Here is a 17,246-nt window from a genome sequence, read left to right as displayed (position 1 = left end):
GCAGTGACAGCGCGAGCTCTGATACCACTGCCGGCACCACGCTGACTCTGACACCACGCTGACTCTGACACCATTGCTGACGACACTGAAATTTGTCGTCAACCAATCGCTGCGCCTCGTAACGACGGAATCGTTCATTTATTCCGCGACGTTTTAGCTCAATGAATGGTGAAACTGTGAAGACGGGTTATACCCACCCTCTTTTTCGGCCTTGTTATGTAGAAAATCCAGTGGCGGTTACAGAAACTTTCGAATGTTTTCAGGCAAACGAATACATCAACGCTTTGTGAAGGGTTTTGGTCTATTTACACAAGCAGTTTGTACAAAAACTGGTATCACAGACAAAACAAGTATTTAGTACAATGGAAGGTTCCGCCGCCGAGCGGCTGCGGGGGCGGCGCCCGGGCGGCGGACGAAACAGGACAGCGGTGGAGGTGAGGTGACTGCAGTGGGCATTACCATCGAGCGTGAGGTAAACAAGAAACAGCGCCGCTGGCCGCCGGCGCCACCACTAACGCGTCCATGCATAAACGAGCAATCAATCAGAAAACAAAACAGCAGCAAGTGGCAACCGCCGAGAACGTCACACTGACTAGAGCGAGGGGCCGGCCCGACGCGGCGGCGCCGGCCAGCGCCGGTTGTACTTGACACGAGTCCATGGTCGTTGCACTGGAAGACCAGCCGCCCGGCCGGCAGCCGCGTTCGCCGCACACTCGCCGCCGTCGGCTGCCGCACACGGCTGGGGCGCGGCGGTTCGCCGGCCACTGTGCGTCACTGAGAGAATACTGAAACGGTGCAGCGCGGCGTCCCGGGCGCGCCGCGTGCGTCACAGCAGAGCGGCCGCGCCGGCAGCCCCCGACCACTCAGTCCGTCCCGGAGTCGGGCCTAGTCCAGCCAGCCGTCACAGAGTTCCGTGGGGCCACCAGCGCACTCAGCGCTGCAACGAATCCACGCCACGGATCACCGCTCAATGGCACGCGAACGGGTCCCGGGGTGACGACCGGCGTCCGTGGCGCCCCCCCCCCCCTGGCCGGGGCCCCGTCCTGAACTGGAGATCACGGTGCTGGCGCGCCGCGTCACTGGTACTCGACCCGCAGCCCCTCGATCCGCCGGCTGATGGTCTCGACGTCTGGGCCGGCGCGCACGGCCGCTGCCGCCGGGCCGGCCAGCTCACCCAGCTTCAGGTTCTCCATGCTGAGCGAGCGCACCAGCGGCGCGGCGGCGGGCGCCGCCGGGGAGCGGCTCGGCGCCGGCCGGCGCTCGCCCGCCGCACCGGCCGGCGCCGGCGGCGGCGGCGCGCTGCACAGCGCGGCCACCTCCTGCTGGCCCCAGCTGGTGGTGCGCGCCCGACCGCCGGCCGGCCGCTCGCCGGCCGAGTACGGCTTAGCCGGCCGACTCCAGAGCCGGCGCGCCTTGCCGCCGGCCGGACTGCGCGGCGCGCCGCCCACGCCGCTCACGTAGTCCCAGTTGATGTAGAGCGTCTCGAAGCCGCTGCCGGGGCCGGGGCCGCCGCCGCCGCCGCCGCCGCTGCTGGCGCCGCCGGCGCCGTCCAGCCGGATGCGGCTCATCTGCTCGGCGATCTGGGCGGATCCGGAGGGCGGCGCCGGCCGCTGTCCGGCCGACACCGTGTAGCGGCGCCGGCGGCGCGTCTCCGCCTGGTGCTGTCGCCGGCCAGCCGGCACCGCCGCCAGCATGCCGAGCTCGTCCAGCGCCCGGTCCAGCGGCGGCACGCCCGTCTCGCAGCAGTAGCACTGCGCCTCCCCCGACATCTGCCACCGACCGTACACAGCGCGTCAGAACAGAGTGGTCCTCATAGTGGGCACACGGCACCATAATCAAACCACGCACTGGCCACTGACACTGACAGCACTAACCCGCGCACGACTGCGGGTTTCTATGCACAGAGTCCACCGCCTCGTTTTGTCTGCAATATCTTTTAACACGCCGAAGGTATCAACACGAAACTTTCAGTACCTAACCTCGGCTACATCAATTTGAAGCCTTGTGTCCAATTTCCTGGCTACCATAGGTCGGACGGACATGACGTCTGTCAGTAAAAAATTACGGTGCGGGGGGGGGGGGGTTAACCCGCGCCCCACTAGGGTCTGCGTAGTGCGTATAGCACGCCCTACTGGGTGACTTTGGCATTTTAACATTAGTCCTATGGGCGTTGCATGGAAAGAATGGGATCAAATGTCGGCAGTGCCCCCCTTTAACTGAAGGTGTTCCGCCGCTACTGCCTTCGACTTTCGATTATCGTTCTACTCTTGGACTGGATCTTGACAATTTCTCGCGACTGCTTCACGATCATGATGTACCTACGCATTTCGTAAATCGATCTTTTCCGACCAAACACGCACTCATATGATAAAATGAATGTCAATTGTCACCATCGTGTTTAATGCCCAAATGTACCCAAAAAGCATGCGTCATATGCTGCAAACACCAGTTTTGATTTTCGGGGATATGTGCTTACTTAATTGACCTGACCTTGACCCTGATCTATGCTTGACTGACTCCTACATGGATCTGGCCACTCGAGTAGCACTTATGGATTGAAAACAGTTTTGACAGTCTATGACGAGAGATATCCAGTGCGAGGTTATAAGGTCCATGTTACTGAAAGCCCAATTTCAGGTGGTTGCTTGACCTGACCTTGACCTGACCTGTCACCTATGTCCAATTTTAAAGTACTCATCTGAAGCGTATCGCCGCGTTCTTTGGTTTGCCGCCTCGTGTTTCGCTGCTTCTCGAGTTATCGGCTAGGGGTGTTTTACGCCTCCCCCTTGTAAATAATGTTTTATTTGATTGTATGCGCTGACATACGCCGAATCGCGACTCCGACCTGACATGTCCTCGAGAAACAGGTCAAGTGTCAAAGGTCATAAAACTCTGGGGTAGGTTAGGTCTCAAATTGATCCACTCGAGAATAGGTACACCTACTGAAAGTTCCGTCGCGATCGGCCACTTTCTGTGCGTTATTCACGAAAAACGGAGGGGATCCGATACAAATCCCACATCCAAGGAGGTCGAACGTGCAAGGGTTAATAAAATAGACACATCACAACTTAACCTAGCCTTCCCTAACTTCACCCAACACATCCTATCCTTAGTTTGATTCAATTCAAGATTCTTTGTTTCAGCTTAAGAAAAATAATATTTAATAAAAATGAAGATCTGTCAGGCTACCCATGCTCAGGCCTAAACTACAAAGTATGGCAATCTCAACAGCCTGTTTCACACATGTCAGGTTGGTGTTGGCCCCTACATGGTACCATGATGAGCCAGTGTGAGGGTTGTCCCAGAAAATTATGAAGTTGGCCAGGGAATAAATAGGTATGCTTTTGATGCAGTAGCCATCAAGTGCAAGTAAAATATCCCAATTTTATGGAATTTGTGATAAAATCATATGTCTGGCTTGGTGCAGACTGGTGCAGATTTCCAGTATGATCAGCATGTTAGTGTGGATTTGTCACCCTACCCTAGCTGGTGTGACTGGTCACCTATTATGTCATGCTTCAGTCTGGACTCAGGCTGTGTTACTGCAGGGAGTCACAGAAACCTTGCAGCCAGTTTGGTCATGTGTTGCTGGCATGTGCACACAAAAATTAAGTATAACTTTGTCATCCATAAACTACAAGACCCAAGGTTTCTGATGCATGAGTTTTGCACCACATAGATAGCTACCTATTTGCATTGCCAATAATAAATAATGCATCCATTCAAACGAGTCAAATTGAAATGAACTCTCTCCTAGCATACTCAAGCAGTCAAAACTCATTACTCAAGTATTGTTTTCTAAATGGATGTCTGAAAGCAGCCCAAAATGCTTTCTGACAAGCAAACCATTGTGCTGCTAGCACACCCCCTGGAAATCAATGCACCATTTCATGATGTGCTTTGGAGATCAAAGCCCTGTAGTTCAAAAGAAACAGGTATGGCAACAATGGAGTGCAACAGATCACATTAATGGCGAAGGAGAGCTATCTCCAACTCATTTTTGCCTGTCACACAACAGGAGCCACCTGATGTGTTTTACACATGAAAATGCACAATTTCACATACACAACTTCATTCTCTTTCACTTGAGGTACCGTAAACCAGAGCAACTTTGGTCCATCGGTGCAACTTTGGTCCACCATGGAAAAGATATTTTGATGATTTTTTAAAAAATCCTTTTTAAAGAAAATGGCATAATCCTGCAAGGAAAGGAAGACCCAAAGAAAATACACAGATATATAAGATCACAACTGAAGGTTAAGCCTACAGTAGGAGATCTTGAAGCCGCAAGCGGGGACCTGACCAAGAGCAATGAGGAGGCAGCAGAAGTACTGAGTGCCTGCTTCAAATCGGTTTTTGTCCGAGAAGAGACTGGATGTTTGCCCCACTTTCCCAATGTTGTGGACGAGGAGGATACACTTAATGAATTTGACATATCCGAAACAGAAGTACTTAACGAGCTGAACTGTCTCAAAGAAGGTAAAGCGGGGGGCCCCGACGGATTTCCCGCAACCCTTTTGAGGAACACTGCAGAACAGCTTGTAAAGCCCATAACAAGACTGTTTAGGTGCTCTCTGACTCAAGGACAGTTGCCGAACCAGTGGAAAATGGCAGTCATCACTCCAATTTTCAAGAAAGGGAGCAAGAAAGTTGCTGGAAACTACCGTCCAATAAGTCTTACTTGTCAGCTGTGCAAAGTTCTGGAAAGAATTATTTTGAGACACATCAAAGACCACCTTAACAGGCACAGGCTGATCAGTGAGCACCAACATGGATTTGTAAAGGGTAGATCGTGCCAGACCAACCTACTTGAAGCATTTGAACTCTGGACTCAGTGGATGGATGAAGGCAAAGCTGTGGACATTGCATATCTTGACTACCAAAAGGCCTTTGATAGAGTTCCGCATGCAAGACTCATCCACAAGCTGAGTGCTTATGGAATAAGAGGACAACTGCTCGCTTGGTTAACCGACTTCCTCAGGAACAGAAAACAGCAGGTCACAGTGGGGAGAAGCCAGTCACAGTGTGTAGATGTGGCCAGTGGAGTACCGCAAGGTTCGGTATTGGGACCGACCTTGTTCTTGATCTACATCAATGAGCTTCCAACCCTGGTGCAGAGTGGCTGTAAACTGTTCGCAGATGACACAAAACTGTTCAAAGACATAGTAACCCAACAGGACTGTGCAACACTGCAAGCAGACCTTGACAGGCTATCTGAATGGTCAGATCAGTGGCTGCTTAAGTTCAACGTTGAAAAGTGCAAGATCATGCATTGTGGATATATGAACCCTGCAGAGGACTATGTCATGAAAGGTAATGATGAAGCCAGGACGATCTGCACTACAACTCACGAACGTGATCTGGGCGTGATTGTAGCCAACAACCTGAAAGCAACATGCCACTGCCAAGCTGCGGCACTGAAAGGAATGACTGCACTAAGGCTTTTAAAAATGGCTTTCAGAAATATTGATGTCAACAACTTCAGGTCCTTGTACACCACTTATGTTCGCCCGCATCTAGATTATTGCCTGTCTGCGGTTGGTCCTCACATGGTTCAAGATATACAAAAGCTTGAAAAAGTTCAGAGACGAGCTACCAAGCTTGTACGAGAAATTAGAGCCTATCCCTATGAAGAACGGCTGACGAGGCTTGATCTGATGAGCATGCGAGATCGACTCAAGCGTGGTGACTTAATTGAGACTTACAAGATTGTAACAGGAAAAGTTGATATAGATGCAGGACGATTCTTTGAATTTCAAGACAACGAAAGAACCAGGGGTCATCGATTTAAGTTGAAGAAAAGACGGTCAACGCACCACTTCAGAAACATGTCATTTGCTAACAGAGTAGTCACCCCTTGGAATGAGCTGCCAGACTATGTTGTGTCAGCACCAAGTACTAGTGCCTTCAAGAAGAGGCTTGACCGACATTGGGCTACCCTAGTCGACCACTAAAGCTCATCCTCTGATTAGTGCATTCCACGATATGAGCACCAAATAGACAGTGTCTACTCCTAGCTCATAACCTGAACCTGAACCTGAATCCATCGTAATATTTGGGACATTTTTTCATGCAGGCAATTTAGCCCAATATGTGCCCTAACTATGTGTGAACAGGCCTGCTTTTGTTATGTGACCTTGACAGCAGCAGAATTTTTATAATAAAAGCCTTGATTTTGGCGCAAAAAACATAAGTTGCTAGGATGATGTAAGGAGCGGAACTGGTAAGAACTGGAGCGACACTGGCTATCTAGACAGTAAGTACATGAGTTCTCCAAAGGCTTAGAGGAAGAAAACCCCCATTTTCTTTTTATGGTCATTTTTTAGGGGTGGTGGTCAAAGTTGCAAGCACTTTTTCCGTCAAAATGCTACAACTTTGGTCCACCAGGAAATCATTCTTAGGAAGCTTCTCATCACTATAGCATACTTTTTTCGTCATTTATGACAGTCAATGCTGTGAACAACAAAGTGAAGGACCAGCTCCAAGCAGGAACAGCATTCAAGTTGGTGATTTTGTAGAGTTCCTGTGCGAAGGGAGGGTGTATTGGGGTGAGGTGGTGGCTGTCGCAGATGATAGGCCGAAAATCCGTGCCATGGAGCAGTTTGGTAATAGTTAGGTTTAAGTGGCCTAGGCATGATGATATTCTTACCTACTCATTCAGCGATGTCATCCGCAAGCTCCAGCCTCCCATCCCGGTTGGCACCCGTGGACAATTCACCTTCATTTGTTAGAGAGAACTGTCAAGTGACTTCTGAAGGTGCTGAGTTTTGTGGTTCTTACTCAGCCGCGCATTTAAAAGCCAGAGTGCTCATGTGATTTTACTCCATCCAAAGCCCGGAACAGCCGTTCACTGTGAATCTGTTGCCCCATTGTAAACCAGTGTTTCTGTGATTGTTTTCAGCCAGTTGAAGTCCTGGTGTGTCAGGATATTTTTTAAAAGAACTTATGTGGACCAAAGATGCTCTGTAAAATACCATTTTATTCGTTAGCATTGAATAAAATAGGATTATAATCAGTGGTACAAAGTTGTAAAACCCCTCTACAACTTTGACCACTTGTTCAATAAAAAAAATAAAATAACTCAAGATGCTAGCATTCTTTTACTCTAGAGCAAACTGTTGACAAAGGTTGTAGCTTCCACCTTGCAAAAAACTAGCCAGATTGGACAACAATTAAAAAAGATATTCAACAAAAACCTAAAAAGTGGTACAAAGTTGCTCTGGTTTACGGTAGGTATTCTTTACTTCAACACTTTACTTTAGTCTGTTCCATATCAAGCTTGCAGTCAGAGTTTCTTCGGCAGATCGCTCCTCCGCTCAAGAATTTGCGTCTTAAATGTAAGAGCTGTATATAAAGAAATCACGCATTGCTTTCAGCAGGGCACTTCGGCTGCAAGCTTGAAACGGAACAGAGTATAGTGGCACAGCACCATTACATGACAAACTTTAATTTTTAAAAAATCGAAAAACTGTTGAGACACCCATTTGCAGTATGCTTAACCTAACCTTAGCTATCAGAAAAAATATCAAAGGAAAAACGAAAAATATCTGATAAAACGTACTTGAGTCATGAAAAACTTATTGACCTACTTTTGTTTCACCATTCAATTGCAAATTAAGAACTAAGAAGCATTCATACTGGTGTTGATGAAACAAATTTTACTGCTTACCTTAATGAATTAGGGACCAAATAGTTTATACGTTTATCGAATATTCCGATAATACACTACAACGAATTCAACCTCCCTCGAATCAAAATCAAAGCACACGTCCAAGCTCAGAGCTAGTCTGTTGACATTTTCAGATATGGCAGCTCTTCATGATAAACAAGGAAGACTTTATAGAAATATTCTCTTAAATTTTAGAGACATCAAAAAAATGTCGTCAGAAACTTCTCTAAGTCGCAACTTTTTAGCGACATATCGTAAATAATTCTCTAAAAAATCCGAGAAATATTGCTACATTAATGACGCAATAACTTCATTTATTAGGTATTCGAATGAACTGCTTTTGCAGGAAGCTGCTGACGCTGACAAAAAATCGGCACTCGAAATAGGTATCGAGACAACAAAACATCACTTCCCACATACTTATGTGAACACACTTTTCACTCGTATTCTGATGTGGTCCCCCCCGCGTGGTGGGACACCCACGTGAATGAAGTTGAAGTGTTTATTGGTGTTGGTCCTCATATAGTGATGATACGGATACCGCTTTCACCGTGGGGTGAGCCTTTTATTTTAAGTTACCTTACCTTACCTTTGCGGTAATCGGGATTTAAAAGGCCACTTGGCCTGGGGATCCCGCTCACATCGAGCTCGTGACAGGATACAGGCTGGGCTCTTAAGTTGCATGGTATTGATGCACATCAAAAGTTAGGGGTTGAAAATGTCATCATGTGTCAACTCTTAGCCGTCATGGGTGTCAACCGTGTCAGGGAAAATGTCATCAGTGTTTTTATACTTGAGCACAAGTGTGTTCAAATGATTATTTATTCACATTTCTCACAATAAAGCACTTGTAAGATGCATTTGGTACGTGTGACCTTGTATTGTATTGTATTGTATTGTATTACCTTCATGGACAATCCACGCGGGGCGTAATCCACGCGGGGCTTGGCGATTACAGTCCACCTTACCTTGCCTTACCTCACCTTTGCAATAACCAGAATTTAAAAGGCCACTTGGCCGCCCTGGAGGTTCCCTGCTCGTGCTCACATCGGGCTCGTAACAGGATGGAGGCTCGGGTGGGCTCTTAGGGGCCATAGTGCAAAGTACCTATGACTTGCAGTTTGATGAGGCACACCAGCCTGAGTTCAAAACCGGCATTAAACTTTCAGGCAGAGCTGGAAAATTTGTGAGTGAAAATTCCATCCAGACTGCAAAGCGTGGCATGTGCATGCCAGACTTAGGTGCATGCAGTTCGATTGGAGTGCACTCCTGGCAGGTAGGAGTGCATCCCTGTGTCCGTAAGTTGTGCACCTGGCATGCAGTGTTTCAAGCTCAGTTCAAGCTTACATGGCCCCGCAGGCAGACGGGATGCGCCACCCTCCCTCTTGAGGTTGTCGTAGAGCTCTGGCCGCTGTGCGTAGCGCTGGCTAAACGGACGGTCTGTGTCAATCTATCGGAGTTCGCCCGAGAGCCGTACGACGGCAGACAGAGCCTCAATCGGCTGTAGCCGATGCGACCTAGTCAGGTCGTTCGTGTGGATCTCCGTGTTTTTCCCTCGCCTCAGAGTAGCCGCTCTTTTCTAAATGCCCGAGCCGTTTTCTATGTGTATTTGTCTTGCGTCAAGAAGTACAGCGAACAGCAGAATCGAAAACGAATTGACAATGTTGTCGAAAGCCGAGGTCCTATGCTGGCCCTCCCTAGTACTAGCAATATGCCTGCAGGCGCGGCGAGAAAAAAGCTTGACGTATGCGTCAGCGCCCGGCTACCGGGAGAGCGCCTACTGCGACCTTTGTTCACAGTCATGACGTCACGACAACAGGTTCCTAAATGTCTCCGAAGGTTGGGACTTTTCAATTAGACAATCACTATTCTTTAGAATTGTGATTTTTTATTGAAAATCCCAACCTGACCTACCTCTCTAGGGGGATGTTTAACCCGCGTATGACTGGGGGGGGGGCTCTATAGAGCCCCCCCCCATCCCGTTTTTCAGCAATATCTTCTAAACCGTTTGACGGATCAACACGAAACTTTCCCTCAGAGGCATCAGTTTGAAACCTTGTGTTAAACTTTAAACTTTCTAGCTACTTTTGTTTGGCCGGAAATGACGTCAGAGTGACGTCGTGTCGGCCGTTTTTAATGCAAAATATTGAATTACGGCAAACGCTCTCAATAGCTCAGTTTTAAAGCTATATCCATTTTATCTGCATGAATGGACTACAAATACACGTAGCTATCAAACTGCTATCTCGAATTTTCGAAATTTTGAAAACTTTGAAAAATATATATTTACAATTACAAAAAAAAAATGTTTTTTTTTTTCATTTTTTCAAAAAGTGTGTGCTTTTTCGCAAAAAAAACGGCATATATGTGATAGAACACACACTGATGAACTACATTTGCAAGTTTGAACCCAATAGCTTCAAAAATAGCCAAGTTATTCGCATTATTGTCAAAATTTTACAATTATATATTTTTCAAATCCGTTTTCAGTAGGTACGTTTTTGATGTCGTACAGTAATATAAATGGCACCATCGTGTTTCTGAGCTCAAACTGCATCTGATAGGCACCTTTTTTTGCTGAAAAATTTCATTTTCAAAATTTGACCTTTTCTGACCTGAAAGTGACCTGACCTTCGGTAAATTCAGCTGACAATGACCTCAAGTGACACATACGACACTATTTTCGAAATTAACGAGTAAAATGGACCATAAAACATGCGTCACGTAACCGATACATGATATACAATTTTCGTGACCTAGGATGACCTGGCCTTGACCTTAAAAATTCGAAGTAAAAGTTCAGTACCCTCAGGGTATCTAAGGCATCTATCAAGGAGTGCGTAAACCAAAAATGAGCCTGATCAGACTTGTCAGCCGGCGGTTAGAGCCTAAATTGTGAACTAGCAAAAATGTCGATAATTTTTACTTTGACCTGACCTGTGACGTCATCGGAGACATCGAGGTCAATGATAATAGGTTTCGCTCGACAATTTTTCCAGGCCTATCAGACGCCGTTTGAATTTTGACGATCGGCCCAGTAGTTTCGGAGATAGGAGGGGTGGGGGCTCTGGAGAGCGGCCCCCCTCCCCCCCCCCCGTCACTTGCGTTATGGAAAATACCCCAGTCATGCGCGGGTTAACGTTTCGGCCGCGATTTTGGACATTTTGATCCCCGCCGAAACGGCACGGTCAACTTTCTTGCCATTTTCAGCATTTGGTCCCGTATGGGGGAGCTACCTTCTGGCAAAGTTGCGTGAAATATAATGGGCCCGTTTTGGGGTAATCGGCACGTGCATTTTCCCATAGGCTTAACGTGTGGAAATACGGGCAGCGGCCGCCTCAAGGGTGCCGCCGTGACCTTTGCACGATATGTTCTATACCGTATGGCACAGCGGTTACTAGGAAGGCTGAGGCCAGCGGCAGGCCGGTTTACAAATAACAAACTTGACGCACAATTGACGACAGGTAACAGATTGATTAATAAAGCAGTGACAATATAAATGAAAATGACAACATGAAATGACAAAACGCATAGATGATCCCTACAGGGTTTTCAGGGCTTCCGGATGGAATCGCCATTGTGAAATTTTTCCTTTTTCAGTTAACTGTGCTGATGAAAATGCCTTGGCATTTCTGGCAGTCACTGCTGAAAAAATCACAGCTGGTTAATTGAAGACAAAGATGAAAATCTGTGCAGTTCCCAAATGATACCTTTTGAGAAGTTTTGGTCTTTCAGCATATTTTGGTAGCACGGGCCATACAACCAAATCTTTCTCACGTTGGCCAAAATCACATCGGGGCGAACGAAATTCGCGGGAATCTAAAAAATCACGTCAGGACAATCAGGACCCTTTAACAAGCTTAACAGCTGGGTCCTTCTTACTGCCTGGGGCCTCCTGTGAATAACCGCTAGTGTGTGTCTGACCGCTAGGGCCCTTCTGACTCCTCAGTAGAGAGAAGGCCCTCTGTAGGTAGGAGGCCATTTGTAGAGACATAGATAACATGAATCATGTTATCTATGGTAGAGAGGAAGCCCTCTGTAGAGAGGGAGTCCCCGGGATTCCTCCCCCTTGGCCAAATCCTAGGCATGTGCCTGGGCAAAACCATTGACCTAAGGTCAAATCTGATAGATATACCTATTCTGAAAGAGCGTTAATAAATAATAGGGCTATCAAATGCGTTTCCGGGGCGCTGTTGCTCCATTGGTTTCCGATTTATGCGCCAGTCTGTAGATAAAATGGCGACATTTGACATAAAAATCGTCGAAATTTGGCCTTCAATGGCCTCTGATTACTTAACCTTTGACCTGACCAAAAAATTGAAAAAGTGAAAAAGTTATTTCGTCATTATTTATGACGCTCTTTCGAACACCGCCTACCCCGTATCGCTACGTGGCCCAGGAGCTGAGTTAAAAGGGGATGAGGTGTTCAAACACCCTCCCCCCGCAGGGCGTGGAAATCCAGGAGCCCTAGCGGAGCGCTGGCTAAACAGAAACTTCTTTGCTGTTCAGCCTCTCATCTCCACTCTTGTCTAACTAAGAAGTCTGCAATCCCCTTGCCCAAAGGAAGAATACAGACTTCATTCAGGCATAGTCTGACAGACCTAAGGAAAACGGATTTGAAGCGTCACTGCAGTTGATTCATGTGCCTTTAAATTGCCTCAAATATATCCGAGAACATTTTTGTCACGGCTTTTTACACAAACTTTCTCCGAGCCATACCTACACTTCCTGTGATCAAAACACGTGCAGAGTGATTCAACCCGCGCATGACTGGGTTATTTTCCATAATGCGGGTGACTGAGGGGGGGGACGCTCTCTACAGAACCCCCACCCTCCTATTTCCGAAACTACTGGGCCGATTGTCAAAATTTGCAGGGCGGCTGATAGCCCTGGATAGACTGTCGACCTAAATCTAATTTCATTGACCTCGAAGTCACCGATGACTTCACAGGTCTGAGGTCAGGTCAAAGAAAAATTATCAACATTTTGGCTTATTCACAACTTAGGCTCTGGCCGCCGGCTTACACGTCGGATCAGGCTCATTTTTGGTATACGAACTTGTTGATATATGTCGTAGATACCCTGAGGATAACAAACTTGTGCGAATTTTTAGGTTAAGGCCAGGTCATCCTAAGTCACAAAAATTTTATATCGTACATATATCGGTAACGTGACACATGTTTTATAGTCCATTATACTCATAGCTTTCGAAAACAGTGTCCTCTGTGTCATTTGAGATCAATTTCAGCTGAATTTAGCTAAGGTCAGTTGAAGGTCACTTTCAAGTCAAAAAGGTCAAATTTTGAAAATTAATTTTTCAACTAAAAAGATGTCGTATCAGATGCAGTTTAAGCTCAGTAACACGATGGTGCTAATTTATATTTATGTACGATCTCAGAAACGCACTGAAAAATTTATTTGAAAAATCTATAATAGTGAAATTGTTTACTATAATGCGCATAACTTGTCCATTTTTGAAGATATTGGGCTAAAACTTATAGAGTAGGCCACCGGTGGGTTTCCTATTACATAAATACGTTTTTTTCGAAAAGTCAAATAGGTACATTCTTTTTGAAAAAGCAAAAAAAATATATTACTTTTAATTATATGTATATATTTTTCGAAATTATCAAAATTTGGGGAATCCGAGATATCAGTTTGATAGCCGCGTTTGTTGTCAGTCCACTCATGCAAAGAAATTAGACCTAGCTTGAAAACTGAGGTCTTGAGAGCCATTGCCGTAGTTCAGTGTTTATCGGCCGACATGACGTCACTCTGACGTCATTTTCGGCCGACCTATAGTAGCTAGAAAGTTGAAATTTTGACACAAGGTGTCAAATTGAGGCTGCTGAAGATACCGCAAGTTTCGTGTCGATTCGTCAAATGGTTTGGAAGATATTGCCGAAAAACGGGATGGCGGCTCTGTAGAGCTCCTCCCCCCCCCCCCCCGCCCCAGTCCTGCACGGTTTAACTCCGTTCTATCTGATTCTTACCAGACTGTATATGTAGGTCCATCAGCACTACAAACACCACACTGTTTTCGTGATTCACAATGCACCCGACTCCCAAGGGAGTCTTGAGCGGTCGCCAAAGGAATATTCATACACACAACACAACACATACACACATTTATTTATTTCACACAAACACAACTCACACAATTTTCACTCACACAACTCGGTATTTCACACAAGCACAACTCGTTTAGAACATGACAATCATTGCATCACGCCCTGACCCAAGAGGCAACATAGAGGTGTCAATTCTTGAGGACCTGAGGCACTTCATATTACGAGGGGCGTTCAAAAAGTTTTCGGCCGACCATGAAGGAACAGAGATACGACACCGACTAGTGATGTCAATTACGGAAAATCGGAATACCTACCAAACCAACTACCAACCAAAACCGTGGAGAAATACCGAAACCAAACCAACTTGGGAACATGAGGAATACTAAAATGTTTCACCGTTCACGGGGCTTCTAGGGTCACTGGTCATACCAGGTCAGGTCACAGGTCAGGTCACCAAAGGTCACCAAGGGTCACCACATGAACCCAACTTTACTAAGGTTGTGCGATGCATGTTTTATGGCCAGTTTTTCATTTCCAACTCAATGGTGTTGGTTATAAGACCATCAGGTACGGTTTAGGTCACTTTCTGGTAGAGGTCAGGTCAAAAAAGGTCAAATTTCAAAGTTGATATTTTGCATAAAATGGGTATTGATTCGATGCAGCTCGTCACGGGGAGTCTAATGGTTTTGCGCTACGAGGTCTAGAATTGCTAAAAATTGAGTTTGAAAATTCTGACGTCATCAATTTTGAACAGTTTTTTCGCTATAACTTGGTCAAAAAAGAGGTATCGATCTCAAATTTGGTATGGAGATAGAATGCCGTAGGGACTATCACATTTATTTGTTTTTTTCGAAATTCAGAAAAAAAAACTTTGGATTTTTCGGCTATTATATTCAAAAAATCTATTTTTTAAATTTTGGGGGTCAAAATAAAAAGAATCGAAAAACCGAAATAGCAGTTTTGTAGCCCTCTTGATTCCACACCTTTTATGTCTGAAACATTTTTCTGTATCTCTAAAGCTGTAGGCCTGACAGCTCTTCCCGCGAAACCTTTTTTTGTCGAAAATGGCAGAAATGACGTCACTCTGACGTCATTAGCGGCCAACCTATCATAGCCTTTGGAAAAAAATTTTGGTCACCATGTGCGCTAGCGACTCCCGGGAGGGTACTGAAAGTTTGGTGACGATCGGCGCAGCGGTTCTCGAGATATATCGAAAAACTAAAGGGGGGGGGGCAAAAAATGCCCCCCCCCCACCCCACCGTCTGGAAGGTTAAGGTCCTAGGTGATTGGTTGGCCTTTCAGGTCAGGTCAATGACCAAAATGTCGAGAAAATCGGGACCTGTTTGAACGTCGTAAAGTGTGGCTGCCGTGGGGTTTTTCGGGGTGCTGATCACGAATATCATGTTAATTTTGATCACAGATGATGGGCTAATGCTAGCCGACATGCGCCAAATCGCGATTCCGGCCAAACGTGGTCTCGAAAAGTAGGTCACAGGTCAAAGGTCATTTGGGTCAGGGTCATGAAATTTTAAGAGTAGGTGTAAAGTTGATCAACTCGAGGGTACTGAGAGTTTCGTCGCGATCGGCCGCTTTTTACGCGTGTTATTCGCGAAAAACCGAGGGGGGGGGGGGGTCCGTTCGACCCGGGCGAGGGTGAAAACCTAGTCAATGAACATAGGACCCTAGCATCCTGCAACCAAGAGAAAGCTGACGTCTTGGTAAGGTACTTCAATGGGTGATGCCACTGAACTCTGGAGTGCCTTCAGTGACATCATACCGGTGGGATCATGGCGGGGTGCGCCCCAAGGGGAGGTGCACACCGGCCGCCCCCCCCCCCCTTGGGTCCGTCCCTGGTTTGCCTGCAGGGGTAACAACTGCCAAAATGGGCCATTTTTGCGGGAACAATTAATTATGTAATAACTTTTGACTCAAACCTTGCACGACTTACTTCTTCTGGCATCGTGTTACTCTCGTCAAGACACATCGAATGAATTGTAATTTGACCTTAAAAGTACCTACATCTTGAAGTTTTGAGTCTTGAGACATCAGGTCCAGTCTATGACCTGACCGGAAAAGGTCATGGTGCATTTCAGTCGATCCGTATCGTCGAGGTGAATACGTCTACAAAAGTTATTCGCGAGAAACTGCTATCATAGATATCGAACGTGACCTGAGATGACCTCAGGGGCACAAAGAGGGGTCGCTGGTGCATTTTCCGATTCAGTGTGTCATGTAAAAGGGAGATGTCGCAAAATTGACCTCACCTTATGTCAGTGATATCGAATTTCCGAGATATACATTCTTTACATACTGTTACTCTTATCAATCGCTGAAAGTTTCAAAGCGATCGTTCTAACTTCTATCGGTGTAACCCAAGATTCTTACAGGTGTAACCATATCGAGCATTGACTTTTTTCTTAGATGAGGTCACTTGAGTGACCTGGTGACATGACCTTTAACGACCCGGGGCTAGACTTTGCACATGTGCAAAAACGATGGTGTGCCAACCTTTTTTTAGGCTTTCACGAAGAAAACCTGAGGGAGAGTGAAAATTGCAAATGTCAAACTGAAGCTGGAACTGTTTTTCTTATGCCTTTGCATTTATTTTCAGATATTTATGTGTTTTAAATGTTCACTGGCATATATTTTGACTAGAGGAAGAAAACACTGACTATTTAAAATGAAGTTTTCATACAAGGTAAGCCAACTTTATCAATACCCAGTCAGTGCCGGAGATTGTATACTGTGTTTGTGTTATGCTTATTTTAGACCCAAAGCCAAGTGCCTGTCAATTTTTATATCAAGATGTAGACTGCATTGCACATGATGTTACATGGTGCGTGCGTGCGTGCGTGCGTGCAAGCCAACTGCCAATCATCCCCGAATGGTTAGTCATTTGCATATACAACTATGAAATTTACCAATCCAAATGTGTTTTTCCATTATTTCACCATGCTTTGTTCTCTGTCTTTCAGTTTGCGAATCTGCTGGGCTCAGTTTACCACAAAGGTAACCTAGTGTTCACTCCAGATGGGGAAACGGTCCTCAGTCCCGTCGGGAACAAGGTCACCCTCTATGACCTCAAGAGGTAAGTACACATACTCTGACAAACCATTCATCAATGCTGCTCTACCAACTACTTGCATTCACGCAACATGTTGCATATTTCATCGCCACGAAATGTCTCCGCCGCTGCACCTCGGCCGCAATTTGCCGCTGTGGACGGAGCTGCCCGTTGGACTGCCATTGGCCGGTAGCGAGTGACGTCATAGCTCGCCAACGAATGAGCCACCGGACGGAGAACACTGCGGTTCTTACAGATTTATTTGTACGTGTGGGATCCGGGGGACGATAGGCCGTGCCCCCCCCCCCCTCACTCGAACGAGTCGGAGACCACTAATGTTGAGTGTCCCCCCCCCCCACACACACACACACACAGTCCACACTCACACACACACCTTTCAACTTCAACCTTTACTATAGTCTGACAAAGCTAAGAAAGAACG

The 17,246-nt window shown here is 46.5% G+C and overlaps 2 protein-coding genes across 2 annotated transcripts in view; one reads left to right on the top strand and one right to left on the bottom strand.

Annotated features, from left to right (window-relative positions):
- Positions 1 to 278: 278 nt before the first annotated feature.
- On the bottom strand, positions 279 to 7,794 carry LOC122378007 (myosin IC heavy chain-like). The gene is made up of 2 exons (XM_043358718.1): positions 7,670 to 7,794; positions 279 to 1,769 (listed from the first exon to the last, which is right to left on the bottom strand). The coding sequence occupies exon 2, from the start codon at positions 1,767 to 1,769 to the stop codon at positions 1,077 to 1,079; it is 693 nt and encodes a 230-aa protein (XP_043214653.1). The 5' UTR covers positions 7,670 to 7,794; the 3' UTR covers positions 279 to 1,076.
- Positions 7,795 to 8,123: 329 nt separating this feature from the next.
- LOC122377876 (periodic tryptophan protein 2 homolog) overlaps positions 8,124 to 17,246 on the top strand; it is a 35,981-nt gene continuing 26,858 nt past the window's right edge. The window contains exons 1-3 of the mRNA XM_043358404.1: positions 8,124 to 8,225; positions 16,352 to 16,438; positions 16,716 to 16,828. Coding sequence (XP_043214339.1) covers positions 16,421 to 16,438; positions 16,716 to 16,828 — 131 coding nt within the window. The 5' untranslated portion in view covers positions 8,124 to 8,225; positions 16,352 to 16,420. The remainder of the gene's footprint in view (positions 8,226 to 16,351; positions 16,439 to 16,715; positions 16,829 to 17,246) is intronic.

This window comes from Amphibalanus amphitrite, unplaced genomic scaffold (assembly GCF_019059575.1).
Source record: "Amphibalanus amphitrite isolate SeventyFive unplaced genomic scaffold, NRLGWU_Aamphi_draft 000006F_arrow, whole genome shotgun sequence".
Classification (NCBI taxonomy): Eukaryota; Metazoa; Arthropoda; class Thecostraca; order Balanomorpha; family Balanidae; genus Amphibalanus; species Amphibalanus amphitrite.
The sequence above is the reverse complement of the archived record's forward strand: the minus strand, read 5'-3'. Positions and strand labels throughout refer to the sequence as shown.

Excerpts from the sequence above, each read along its gene's own strand:
- LOC122378007 (XM_043358718.1), bottom strand. The coding sequence starts at position 1,769 with ATGTCGGGGGAGGCGCAGTGCTACTGCTGCGAGACGGGCGTGCCGCCG.